The sequence below is a fragment of the Eurosta solidaginis genome, chromosome 4 (genome assembly GCF_040869045.1).
Source record: "Eurosta solidaginis isolate ZX-2024a chromosome 4, ASM4086904v1, whole genome shotgun sequence".
Classification (NCBI taxonomy): Eukaryota; Metazoa; Arthropoda; class Insecta; order Diptera; family Tephritidae; genus Eurosta; species Eurosta solidaginis.
The window spans coordinates 163,313,084-163,327,438 of NC_090322.1; the positions used below are offsets into that span (position 1 = coordinate 163,313,084).

At 40.8% G+C, this 14,355-nt stretch overlaps 1 protein-coding gene across 2 annotated transcripts; it reads left to right on the top strand.

Moving 5' to 3' along the window:
* The first annotated feature begins 978 nt into the window (after nt 1-978).
* On the top strand, nt 979-8,569 carry LOC137248295 (uncharacterized). Of its 2 annotated transcripts, XM_067779168.1 has the most exons (4): nt 979-1,425; nt 1,484-1,570; nt 1,649-2,885; nt 8,489-8,569. In XM_067779168.1, exons 1-4 carry the CDS (start codon nt 1,058-1,060, stop codon nt 8,495-8,497), a joined length of 1,701 nt encoding a protein of 566 aa, XP_067635269.1. In that variant the 5' UTR covers nt 979-1,057; the 3' UTR covers nt 8,498-8,569. The 2 variants fall into 2 exon arrangements, with proteins under 2 accessions (XP_067635269.1, XP_067635268.1); XM_067779167.1 differs by lacking the exon at nt 8,489-8,569 and having other exon boundaries at nt 1,649-3,048.
* The last annotated feature ends 5,786 nt before the right edge of the window (nt 8,570-14,355 follow it).

Below are 14,355 nucleotides of genomic sequence, written 5' to 3' on the forward strand. Positions count from 1 at the left end.
CTCTTGTGCTGAAGAGATTAACTTTTTGTTCATTTTTGTTTTTATATACACATATATTCACGTTGCCAGGGTTTTGTGTAGAAAATATCTTAATGGATTTGTAGTCTTTGGGATTAAGATGACTTATTGTTCACCTTTTTTCGACATGCTGCCGCCTTTAGAGAATGCGGAACGTGGTTCAGTTTAATGCAGCCATAAATATTGTTTTGAGCCATTCTAAATATGCAGTTTAGCAGGAAATATCCTGCCTGTACCCGATGATTTAAACTTGGTACAAGTTTTTTTGATATTTGTCCCCCGACCCTTGTACTACTGACTTGATGTTTTGGAGTGTCGATGTCGTTTTCCAGCTCTTCTGCACCATCTCCCGATGATTACCGGGTTTAGGGAAGCGCCTCGGGAGACTGCTACGTACCCTCTTCTATTATCTTGTTTTATCAGTCCCTGGACGATATCCCCTTTCCACAACCTGTCCGATTCGTCGTAGCACCAATGTCCGCACCGACATTTTCCAATGACGTTATAACGGCTTTGATTTTCCTTGAACCTTCTTAGAAGGAAAGCTCTTTGGGTTGTGGCATGGCTGTTAGATTTTCGTTTGGAAGGCTAGTGTCTAGACTTCGGGTAGGGAAAATGGACTTGATGGCTTCGACCTTAGGTTGGTTGACGAAATTGATAACGTTGTCTGGTTGGGTAGGAAAATAGGGACGCAGCAGACACAATGGCCTTTTGGGCCTTACGTTTTCGGTATCGGCAGTTTGTAGGGATCCAACAGGACAACAGCGAAGTTATAGTGCCAATTCTATAGAACCTTCCCGAAATGTCTTGTTCAATTTCCCACAGGGTCAAATTGTAGCGAATGCTTCGTTTAATCACCCGTTCGACAACGCCATTCGTGATCTCCAATTGAAACTTTCCTTCGACTCAAAAGTCAAAAGAAAAAAAATCAGTCTTGAAACTTTTAAAACATGAACACGAGCAAAATTCTTTGTTGATCACCAGAAAAACCCAAATTGAAGAAAATAAATTAATATAAAACATACACATATATTCTATAATGACTTGTTCGCATAACCAACCCGAGCTTAAGTGTAAGTTTCCAGCTTGTCCATGCCTTAAATGCGCGCGATTACGAACTGGAAATAGTAAAAATGGCAACCTTCCAAACCGGTGCTGCCATGATACACCTCCCGAACGTCCTCTACCAAAATATCGATTTCAATCGAAATGCGCTGCCAAACTTGAGCACAACGAACCAAGATTTCAAAGAAAATCTTATTTCACGCAGAAGCACAATCGGCCCACTCGCTGCGAAGAGAAAATGAAAGAATGTTTGGAAGACGACGATTGTTATACGGGCATAGGTTGTTGCAATACGGGACGAAATTTTCTAACGTTCATGATAAACTTGATCGGTTATATGGCGTAAGTAAATATGTGCACACGGTGAACTGTTCGGATAATGTTGTTTTGCATTTTACAGTTTTGTAATCATAGTAACTCTGGTATTTTGGCTCACGGTATGTTACTGGGTTGTGGTTTTAGGCTTCAAAGTTTATCACTCAAAAAGGTATACATCAATCGCTTAAATGCCTGTGGCAGTCGGAAATAGCTGATCTCTGGTTTATCTTCTCTTCTATGTTTTTAGAACTGCACAAATAGCTGTTGTGAGCGTCATTGGCTTACTGTTTCTACTCATCTTCTGTACCGCTGATTGGAAAGTTTACAAAAAGGGTTCGACTCACCATGCCGTAACCATAACACATGGCAAAGAAGTAAAACCTGCGGAGGTCGGAAGTCGTTCTTGGTTATCTTTCCAGAAACGTGATATATCGTATGTAGACGGATCTGGTAAGTCCGAAGCAGCGGACTCTTCTTCATGGATGCCTTCCTTGAAATGGCGGCACACAGAAACTAAAGATATTGAACAACCATCATCCAAAGTACGCACCTCTTGGATTCCTTCAACTTTCGGAAGCAGTCAGACAACAACAACAGAAATTGGAAAAAAAACTGAAACTCGTACGCACTGGATATCTTGGAGAACGTCGACACCAACTCAAATATCGGCCACAAAATCGGAAGTACGTGTTTCATGGCTACCATCTTTCAAATGGGGACATAAAAAACCGAAGGACTTCGAGCAACAACCTGAAACTCGTACCTCTTGGATGCCATGGCGAAAAACGTCAACAGCTGTGCAAACACCTGCCGAGCCCGAAGCGAGTTCCTCATGGACCACTTGGACGTCATGGCGGAGAACGTCAACAGCTGTGCAAACACCACCTAAACCCGAAGCGAGCTCCCTTTGGTTACCTTCTTATTTGAAATGGGGACGAAAAGAAGCTATATCAACGCCTAAAACTGTAGAAGTAAGGACGTCTTGGACAAGTTACTTTACAAGACAAAAGGCATCACCACTAAACGAACCACCATCAAAAGATCAATCCCGTTCCTCGTGGACTTCGTACTTTCAATGGCATAGAACAGCACCCATTGAGAAACAGTCCAAAGAGACAGAAAAGCGCTCATGGTTTCACTTTTTCAAATGGGGTCAGTCTCAAGAAATGGACGTAAAACTTCAGAAGTCCGATGGAAGCTCAATTTCTTGGTTACCTTCATTCAATTGTGGTCGTTCACGAGATTTACAAATTTCACATGGCAGTACTACAAAATCTTCTTCTTGGTTGCCGTCTTTTAATTGGGGTCGTCAATCACCAACTCAAAAGCCTGCGTCATGGAAAATTGGTTGCAAACCTAAATCAGCATGTGCGATGAGACAACAAAAAGTTACTGTGTCCATAGATGACGAAGAGGCAAATCGTATATTTAAACAGTCTAAATTGTATGCTATACCATCAGAAATGAAAACTCCACCCAAATTGGTAATTCTTTTAAGGGATCATCTAATTCAGAGTAGTGCCTAGCCAAATTTGCACAGTACGACGGTAAAGTTGCAAGGAATATGTTTGTAACATTGTTAAACAAAATTCCTTGAGTATTAAACTGTTTTTGTATTGTGTAACATTAATTAAAACCCCGAATATGAAAGTGATCATAAAAACTGGAATCTTTCAGAGGTTGGGAGGTCAATAAATCCGCAAACCTCACTGAAGTGCTGAAGCTGTTTGTTACACCACTCCTTTGTTATTCTCCTGTTAATCTGAGGCCTGTATTATTTAAAGACTTTGGCTGAGCTACTCCGAGGACCGTGAAAAAAGGTATCTGTAGTAGATAATTAATTGAGGGTCGCACTGCGACCATTGGTCTATTGTGCCCTCAGCTGCTTCACATCACAAGCCGACATCTCTGATGAACCCTAGCAGGGCCCATAAATTTAGCCCTACGTCTTGAGATTGCGTGACACTCCATGGGGATATGGTCCGCCGTCTCCGTTCATCGATCACAAAATCGGCATGTGCTGTTCGATATTATATCCAGCTTTTGTATGTGACTGTTCAGTCTACAGTGTCCTGTAAGAATAGCTGTTGGGATTCTTAGCTTATCTTTCCAGAGGCCTATTAATGCCCTATATCGAGTTTTGTTGTAACCCCCTAATAGTAACTTAGATTCTCTCAGGCCTGGCGGCCTGACTGTCACTGAGTATGGCAATTGTTTCATTGGAGTATACGCGCTGAAGGTTCAGGTCAGCGCACTGGCTTATGGCGAATACTTCCTCTTGAAAAATGCTCGGGTATGCTCTCAGGGGTATTGATATCTTGGTATCTTGATATCCAACGACTCCAGATCCAATCCCCTCTGGCGTCTTCGAGCCATCGGTATACCATACTATTCTATTTAGCTGATGAATGCTCTCAATTCTGCTTTCCTCCCATGTACCCTTGTCTCCCAGTTCTACTTTATACCTTTTCTCATAAACTATCTGCCTGAGGATATCATCCTTCGGGAATTGAGAGATTGGGATATTCTCTCAATTCCTCCATGTTCCGGGACGATATGACTTTAACTTTGACGATATTCAGGAGGGTTCGCATGGCTGATAGCTGCATTAGCTCGCAGATATCAACATCGGAAGCGTACACCTAATCAACTGTGTTGACTGGCGACCGATGTTTACTTTGGCGTCAAAGCAGCTGGTTGATATCATTGGCACAGATTTTTTCAATAGAGGGCGTGATCCACGCCTTTTTTAAACGTATTTCAGGAAAGAACAAATGCATTTTTAGAAACGGGAAAATAAAATTAAGGGCAAATATCCAGAAAAGGAAAAGTATATTTCAGAAATTACCAAAAGTATTCCATTAGCGGGCAAATGTATTAGGAAAAATTTAAAACTAAACTCGAAAACTAATTTTCTGAAATACATTTCTCCTTTTCTCAAATACTTTTGCCCATTTCTCAATCAAGTTTTTCCATTTTCGCAAAAACGTTTTCTATTTTAAAAAATGTTTGCCCTTTCTTGAAACATATTTACTTTTGTTTTGAGTTTGAGTTGCCTTTGCTCAAATACAGTTGGAAAAGGATGTCCGAAGTAGTAAACATGGTTTCCATCCTAACTCGTTCCAATGAAAACTGCTGAACCAGTCAATTACGGGGGGCATATCTAACGGAATCTATTTTTTACTGCTAACGATGACACTTTAAGCGATAGTGATTTCCTAAGGACTCCATAAAAACATTACACCACCATTTTTTGTATTAAATCAAAACGGCAAGGGGAGGACGACGACGTCAAGACGAAGGTGCTGGAGGGGGACAAACAGCCCAATGGTGCTGCGAGTCCTACAGATAAACCTCCAACACAGTAAAGTGGCGTCGAGCGAACTCCTCCTAACCCTTGAGGAGGGTTCGTTTGACGTGGCGCTGATCCAGGAGCCGTGGCTCTCATCGGGAGGAAAGGTTTCTGGACTTAGCGCGCGCGGGTTTGGCGTTTACTACGCGCAAACGGAAGGACGGGTGCGAGCTGTAGTAATGGTAAGGAAACAGCTGCATTCATATATGCTGCCTAATTACACCACTGAGGATCTCGTAGCGGTGGCCGATGAGCAAAAGAATAAGCAGGCATTTATCCTGGCGTCCTGCTACATGGCGCATGCTGCGGAGGTCCCACCGATGGAGTGCAAAAGGCTAGTACAGGAGGAAGGGTGCAAAGGGCGGTTGGTCATAGGCGCAGATGCAAATGCGCACCGCAATGCGTGAGGAAGAGCAGATACGAACGAGAGAGGCGAATCTCTGTTTTGTTACATCCTGCAAACCAATTTGCAGATAGACAACAGGGGAAATGTCCCTGCATACATTGGTCCAACATCCAGCAATGTTCTGGATATTACATTGAGCTCCGAGCGTGATATATCAAGGTATGATTGGATGGTTCTTGATAGACCATCCTTCGCCGACCATGCGTATATCAGCTTCAACATCCCCCTAAAGAGGGTAGAGAAGGGAGGAACCTTTAGAAACCCTAGGTCAACGAACTGGACTAAATTCCAGAAACATGTAGAAACAAAACTGGGACAACCCAAAGAGGTTGCTAATGTAGAGGAACTGGAGGAGTCGAATGAATTCCTAACAAGGACGCTTATGACTGCGTATAACAAAGCTTGCCCTCTAAGAAGATTCAGAGGAAAAGCAAAGCCGCCATGGTGGAGCAATGAGCTGAGTCTTCTAAGAAGACAGGTAAAAGAAATGTTTAAGCTCGCAAAGACCGCGGAAAGCGAAGCGTGTCGGGACGAGTACAGGGATCTACTGAGGATCTACAAGCGTGAAATTACCAGGGCGAAGAGATACTCATGGAAAAGTTTCTGTACGGACATAGAGTGCTCCAGCGAAACAGCACGGTTGAAAAAAGTCCTAGCAAAGCGAAACATAGTCCAGGGACTAATAAAGAAAGAGAACGGGGAATGGTCACGTAATAGTGAGGAATCCCTTGAGGTGCTTCTCGATACACATTTCCCATCGGGAGACGTTTTAGAGGAGCCAGCAGACATCACTCACACTTCGATCACGGAGCTAGTAGTGCCGGGCTTGGTGACCGATACCAAGATCGAGTGGGCAGTGAAGACGTTTTCTAAGTTTAAATCGCCGGGCCCAGATGGTATATTCCCGGTCATGCTACAAGTCTCAAGTAGGGCGGTCGTGGAATGGCTTAAAATAATATTCGATGGGTGCATACGACTGAATCATGTACCGCACTCTTGGAGAACTGCTCGTGTAGCTTTTCTACCAAAGGCGGGGAAGATCGGTCACATGTATTCCAAAGACTATAGACCCATTAGCTTAACATCATTTCTGCTCAAAACCTTTGAGAGGCTGATAGATGTGTACATAAAGTCCAACGTGGATGAAAAGCTGCTCTCCACAACACAGCATGCGTACACCAAAGGCAAGTCGGTAGACAGCGCATTGCATAGAGTGGTAATAAGCATAGAGAAATCCCTGGAATATAAGGAGTATGCTCTAGGAGTCTTCTTGGACATTGCCGGGGCTTTCAATAATGTTGCAAAATGGGCGATTATGGATGGTCTTAATTACATTAAAGTACATCCTGCCTTAATCAGATGAATCGGCTGCATGTTAAATTGCAGAAAGATTACATCACAATGGGGATTGTACGAGGCCACGAAATCAGTGGACAGGGGCACGCCGCAGGGAGGGGTGCTATCACCTCTGCTGTGGACGCTGGTCACCAACCCACTGCTCAGGCAATTCGATGAGGGACCCGTAAAACTTACGGCTTACGCAGATGACGTTGCAATTGTCAAAAGTGGAAAGTGCCTTCCAACGATTAGTTCATTGATGGATCGGGCGCTTCGCGATATTCATACCTGGGCATCTAATGTCGGGTTGAAAGTCAATGCGGGGAAGACGGATATGGTCTTGTTTACAAAGAGGTACAAGGTCCCAAATTGGACCAGGCCTAAGTTAGGAGGGGTGACCTTACAGGAGAAACCTTGCACAAAATATTTAGGAATCATCCTAGACAGTAAGCTGTCATGGAAGCTCAACGTGGAGGAGAGGGTCAAGAAGGCCTCAACGGCACTCTACGCATATAAAAGAATGTTGGGGTGTACGTGGGGCCTATCGCCCTCTCTTTCTCATTGGGTTTTTACAGCGATTGTAAGCCCTATTCTATACTGTGGAGTTCTTGTTTGGTGGAAAGCCACACAAAAAACAACATATCTCAAAAAATTAGAGGGGGTATGCAGACTATCGATGCTTAGCATTACGGGAGCCCTGAAAACAACCCCGACGGCTGCACTGTATGCCATTTTGCACATCCCACCTGTAGACCTGGTAGCAAAGAACAAAGCGTTAGCGACCGCAACCAGGCTCGGTGCTTCGGGGCAGCTTGAGCGCCGACCATATGGCCATAGTAGTATAGCTTCATCAATCACAAGACGACAGACTACATGATTCCCTATCTGCACCTCGAGGGAGATCTTAAGGCCACAATAGAGGTGGACGGTTGGCGCAAGGTTGCGGAAATGGCGGACGAGGCGATACATGTGTACACCGATGGTTCCAAAGTAGTGGAAGGAGTAGGGTCTGCGGTATACTGCGCTGATCCGGAAATAAGCAGATCATACAGGCTGCCGGATTACTGTAGCGTTTTCCAAGCCGAAATATTAGCCGAAACCAAAGCAGTAGAAACCCTGGAAGAGAATAGCTTAAGCTGCAACCGTGTTAAATTTTATATTGACAGTCAAGCAGCAATTAAGGCAATAATCTCGCATAGCACAGCATCTAAATGCGTGTTAGAGTGTAAGCAGTCTCTGGAGAGAATCGGTACAGGGAGAAGCATACATCTATATTGGGTCCCAGGGTATATGGGAATAGATGGGAATGAAAAAGCTGACGGACTAGCTAAAAAGGGCGCATCCCTTGAAGCTTGCTCCGTAGATGTCCCAATTAGATTGGGCGAGATTAAGCGAAGGCGAGAGGTGCACATGATCGACCAAGCGGGAAAGGCGTGGGTTCAAGCGCGGGGCTGTAAAGTGTCGAAGATTATGTGTAGGTCTTACAACCTTAGACTAACACAGTTGCTCCTATCATTAAAAAGAGAGGACTGTAGACTCATGGCGGGTATTCTGACTGGACACTGCCTTCTGGCGTCACATGCCTTTAAACTAGGCTTGGCCAGTGATATCAGATGTAGGAAGTGCGGGTTGGAGGAGGAAACGATCGAGCACGTTCTGTGCTCGTGCCCTGCACTTGCCAGGCTAACACTCCAGCTATTAGGAGTGATACAGCTGTCAGATCTAGAAGCAGCAAGTGGCTTAAGTCCTAGGAAGCTTCTAGTATTTGCCAAGAGGACGGAGTTATTTTATAACATAGTTCCTGGTTTTTGATAGGGGTTTTCAGTTTGGTCGTTAAAGCAAACTTCTGGTAACACTACGGACTCAATCAGTCTATGTGAGGTCCTCATGGCCGGCCAGTTCAACCTACCTACCTACCGTATCTTTTATTCAGCTTTTTATAACATTGCTAATAAGTTCATAAATAGTTCTGATACCTTTCCACCACTTAGCAAGATTAGTGAAAAACGACAAACAAGACATCTCTATGTTTCAAGCGAAGTAAAACGGAATTTTACCTTATACGAGGGGAGCAACACATAATTCACTAACTGGAAACCTAAAACTTTCAAGGTCGAGAATACTGCAACGAGGATAGCCAGGGCCGGATTAACCCTCAACAGGCCCTAGGCAACCATCACTTTGGGGGCCCTTTTTTCAAGTCCGTTCCCTTATTTTTTTGATTAAAAAATACAAACATATATTTCATACAAATTTTATTGTCACAATGTAATAATATCAATAAAATTACTATATACATTTTAAACAAGTATTTTTCTACATTTGTTTTCGGAAAATTCATCAATTATATCATCAATATCGATTTCGTTCAATAAATCTGACTCAATGCAAAGTATAGCTAACATCTCGACTCGCTCTTGTCGCATTGTACCTCTTTCAGCAGTTTTGATTCTTTTTAATTGCGTGAGGGATCGTCCAGTGTATCTGGAGTTCACGTAACTTTGGAATTGTTTCATTTCAATGAAAAATTCTTCTAAATCTCTAGAATAAAAATGAACAAAGTTATTTATAGCTTCGTGGCGGTCTCCATCACTTAGAGAGAAGTTGATGAGAAATGCAAATTTCTCTGAAACTTCCATATACACTTTCGCACGTCGTTCGAATTCACTGTGAAGATTGTCGATGATTTCGAGGAAACTTTTGTACTAAAATTATCGCGAGTCCAAAAATCTATTTCTGGAGGAATTCCGTCATTAGGTTTTTTTTTTTTCTACGACGAGTACGTTTTACGATTTCTATATAACCTACACCAGGTAACTTTAACATTCACTTTAACTTTAACTTTAACTTCAACTTTAACTTTAACCTTAACGCTAACTTTAACTTTGACTTTAACTTTAACCTTAACTTTAACTTTAACTTCCACTTTAATTTTAACTTTACTTTATTTTTAACTTTAACTTTAACTTTCGCTTTAACTTTAACATTCACTTTAACTTTAACTTTAACTTTAACTTTAACCTTAACTTTAACTTTAACTTTGACTTTAACTTTAACTTTAATTTTAACCTTAACTTTAACTTTCACTTTAACTTTAACCTTAACTTTAACTTTAACTTTATTTTTAACTTTAACTTTCGCTTTAACTTTGACTTTAACTTTCACTTTCACTTTAACTTTATTTTTAACTTTAACTTTCGCTTTAACTTTAACATTCACTTTAACTTTAACTTTACGATCCGGGGTGGGCGTGAGCTTAGCACCTGCTAACAAGCCAACCTAATATAAACGCACGCAAGTCATTTTCTGTCAAAAATGTCTCATGCACATACAACTTGTATGAGAGCAACTCAAATTGAATTTGCTGCGAGAAAACCTAACTCGATTTCCAATTTTTGTTCTGCGTGACATTTAGATTTGACGTTTGCACACATGCTTTACATTGTCGCAACGCATGCTTATTTGGGTTAGGGCAAAAAACGCCGGTTGTTTGCGTGCGCTAAAAAAACGCAGTCTGTTTTATTAGGTTGGCTTGTAAGCGACCATATACGATAAGCGATAGCACAATGGCTACTTCGTGAAAATCAACGACAGCTCTTTTAGTTTGATTTCGATGGTCCCACGGTGAGGAAGTGTCGCACGCGCGCTTAAAACAGAGTACCAAAGAGTGCGTGTGACACATGTTCACCATTCAAGCCATTGTAAATTTTACCAAGTAGCGCAACTAACAGCTGATCGGTGAAAATTCGCACATTCACACGCACAGTTCTCGACTCAGTTTCAAAACAAAACTTTAGATTATTTAATTCAAATTTTAAAGTGGGATAATCCTTACAAATTTATGCGTACAGAATATATATGGCGTTTTTGTTGTTATTAAAACAATAGTTTTATTTATATTAAAGCTTTTATCATTTTTTTTTTAACTTTGAAAAAACTCCGAACACCATTCCTTAATTATATGACATTCGACTGCCTAGTCCACTGCCTTCCACTCTATTCGCAACATAACCTCTACTTAAGCTGCCAAACTATATAGTAAACAATGATTCAAGCATTGAAATCAAACTAAATAAATAATTGATTTTGCTTTTGGTAACCTGCCCACCGCTGATTATGATAGAGATCCAATATTATGTATTTGGCCTGTTGCTAACACCGAACCTTTACGAACGTTTTCGAATCTTTTCGAGCCTTTTCGGATCTTTTTTGACAAATATCCGTTACGGTTTTTTTTGATTTAGTCGCCAAGCCCGCGATAAAATCTATGCAATAGCTTAACAACCAGTGTACATTTTGATATAATTCTTTTTTATTATTCAATATACACTCCTTTCACTTCGATACTTTTCTTTGCACGCTCATACAATTTGTGAAATGAGTCGGAAATGTCCTTTTTAGGAACCTTGTCTAGTTCGTCGGTCGTCGCCTCCTGAATGCGGCCAATTGAGTTTTATTTATTTGAGTAAAATTAATTTTCAGTTCTGATTATATTTTTCTTTTACTCTCTAGAATTTTATGTTTGTAAGAAAATTTTAGAAGTCTTTTTCATTTTTCGGGGGCCCCTAAAATCGGGGGCCGCAGGCAACTGGCTATTCTGCCTACTTGTTAATGCGGCTCTTAAGATAGCAATCAAATCCACATAGTCGCTAGGAGAATTGGCTTCGCTGTGCATTACCAAAGACCGCTAATTGTCCTTTATAGGGTGAATCATCTTAGTAACACTGCACCCCCATTTGATGTGTGCAATTATGAGCCTGGAAATATCTAAAAAACTAATGCCAGTGGCCACTATACCCCACATGTGAGCTGTCTAGACCGACCAACAATACATTTGGAAAAAAAAATATGCTTCGTTTTTACACCTATATTCTTGCTCAATATACTACAATATCGACCCTGATTTAGTAACAGCATGGAATCATCAATCGTTGCCAATAGATTTAGGAACTTGACTTTCCTTGAGTCCTCTTAATTTTCTGGTGACTTAGATTGGTGCCCGAGTAATCAAGGAACATTCAGGCTTAAGTAGAGTACGAGCTGTCATCTTGAATCTGCTGTTGTTGAATGGAAACCCGTTTTTTTAATGTGCTGGCCCAGCGGCCAGTGTCTCGTCAATGTAGCAGTAATTTCAAAATTTGTTTGCCTTGACGTATTTAGTAGTTGTAAACTGCTATATCCTGGAATCTGTTACAGTAGTCGCTCACAAATTAGAACCTTTAGTAATTAGAATGTCCAGAAATTAGAATCAACTTTTTCAATACATTACACAATCTGAAATTAGAATAGAAAATTATAATTTCTGAGCGTATTTAGTTTTTTGTTGCAAAATAGACATAAAAAGGGGAATCCCTTATGTATTCATGTTACGCTCGGTAGTCGTTGGATTTTCGTCGCGGTTCTGTACAGTTTTTGCGTGAAATTGGATACGCGTGCACGTGTTTTGGATTGTTTGTTTAAAAGTAAAATTAATTCGCTGAAATGCCAAATAAACGTAAGAAAAATACTTTATCCTTGGAAAACAAAGTTCAGATCTTGGAAAAGCTTGACAAAGTTGTTCGAGGGAACCGGTTAGCCCTAGAACTTGCTTGTTCAAGTTATCGTGTTAACGGACGAGCGGAAGGACAGACGGTCGACTGTGTATAAAAACTTGGCGTGGTTTCAACCGATTTCGCCCATTTTCACAGAAAACAGTTTTCGTCATAGAAGCTATACCCTTACCAAATTTGACAAGGATTGGTAAATTTTTATTCGACTTAAGGCATTAAAAGTATTCTAGACAAATTAAATAAAAAGGGCAGCGCCACACCCATTTTGAAATTTTCTTTTATTTTTATTTTATTTTGTTGAACTAATGATATGGAGTTGATTGTTGGCGTAATTTACTTATATACTGTAAAGATATTAAATTTTTTATTAAAGTTTGACTTAAAAATTTTTTTAAGTGGGCGTGTTCGTCATCCGATTTTGCTAATTTTTATTTAGCACACATATAGTAATAGGAGTAACGTTCCTGCCAAATTACAGCTTGCAAAACTTTTAAAATACCTTCTTTTAAAAGTGGGCGGTGCCACTCCCATTGTCCAAAATTTTACTAATTTTCTATTCTGCATCATAAGGTCAATCCACCTACCAAGTTTCATCGCTTTATCCGTCTTTGGTAATGAATTATCGCACTTTTTTGGTTTTTCGAAATTTTCGATATCTAAAAAGTGGGCGTGGTTATAGTACGATTTCGTTCATTTTATATAGCGATCTGAGATGAGTGCCCAGGAGCTTACATACCAAGTTTCATTAAGATACCTCAAAATTTACTCAAGTTATCGTGTTCACGGACAGACGGACAGACGGGCGGACGGACATGACTAAATGAATTTCTTTTTTCGCCCAAATAATTTTGATATATAGAAGTCTATATCTATCTCGATTAGTTTATGCCGTTACGGGGTACCGTTATGCAAACAAAATTAATATACTCTGTGAGCTCTGCTCAGCTGAGTATAAAAATTTCAGTGCACTATTGCTGCACATTATCAGCGTGAGTATCTCTACTGCTGTTATTATTGAAAAAACTTGAACAAACCCGCCCTCTCAATAAGTTTTTCGACAATAATTCTCAGGCTATTTCTAAATCGGTTGCGCTTGGAAGATACTACACGAGTCAGAAAACGGACAGAAAGCGAGGTCTTAAAATCATCGGAGAAAAATCCAACTCTCACTTCACGATCCATTTTGAATTCGTCGGTGCAGTGATTGCAGCCTTTTCACTAAATGGGTATCCTCTTCCTAAGGGTATCATCACTTTATAGTTCGGCGAGCCTGCTGAAGACAGCAATTTGGCCAAACTGCGTCGTGTTGCAAAAATCAGGCTCACAAAGGCAATAGTTGCGATTGAAAGATTCTAAACGAGTCAGGAAGACGAAATGAAAGCAAGATCTTAGATTGATCTGACGAAAACCCCAGCCTGTACAGCTAGGATGTTGCCTTCCCGCTCAGTCTGTATCCACCCCATTCTTTTATTTCGGGAAACCTCACAAGTTTCTTTAGTGAGGGCGCGTGATGCTCTGATGTGGAAAACATATGGGAAATTCTGCTGAGGTACCAATAGGAGCATATTACCTCGAGTTGTAACAGTCAGCCTCACAAAGTCTTATGACCAATCAGGTAAGTGGTTAAAGGTCACGTTAGGACGTCCAACGAACACAACTTCAATGATCCTGTAACTCATGCGAATGCATCGGCTTTCTAATACACTATGCGACAAAATCAACTTTTTTTCTAGGTATTGGACCAAACCCATTTTTTTTTTGTAGATATTGAGGGTAGGCAAAGTATTATCAGCGTTTTTCGAAGTTAGCTTCCAAAAAATAGATATCGGCTTTCGAAGTTCGAAATTCTACATTTCGGAATTAAATTTTTTTTGTTAACACGTTCAGCAAATTAAAAAAGTAAAAATTTTGTCGTGGTCCGCTCTTTTCCCTTATTTGAAGGGCTGAATTCTTTTTTTGAGAAATTTAAAATATCGAAATGTAGAATTTCGAACTTCGAAAGCCGATATCTATTTTTTGGAGGCTAACTTCGAAAAACAGAGATATTATTTGTCTACTTAAGCGTCAATCTCTTCAAAAAAGTGGGTTTGGTCCAATACCCAGCCAGCTGTTGCACAGGATATTGTTTTCTTTGTCACCTTCTCTACCATACTATCGCCCCAGACGTTATGCATCTACTGCAGGCCTTGTGGTATCAAATCAACAGTTTGGGGTTTTTAAGGCTCTTTCTAGCCTTCTTATGATGTTGACTACCTAGTTAAGCTTGCTGTTTATATACGAGATAGCAAACTCTTGTGGAGCCAAATACT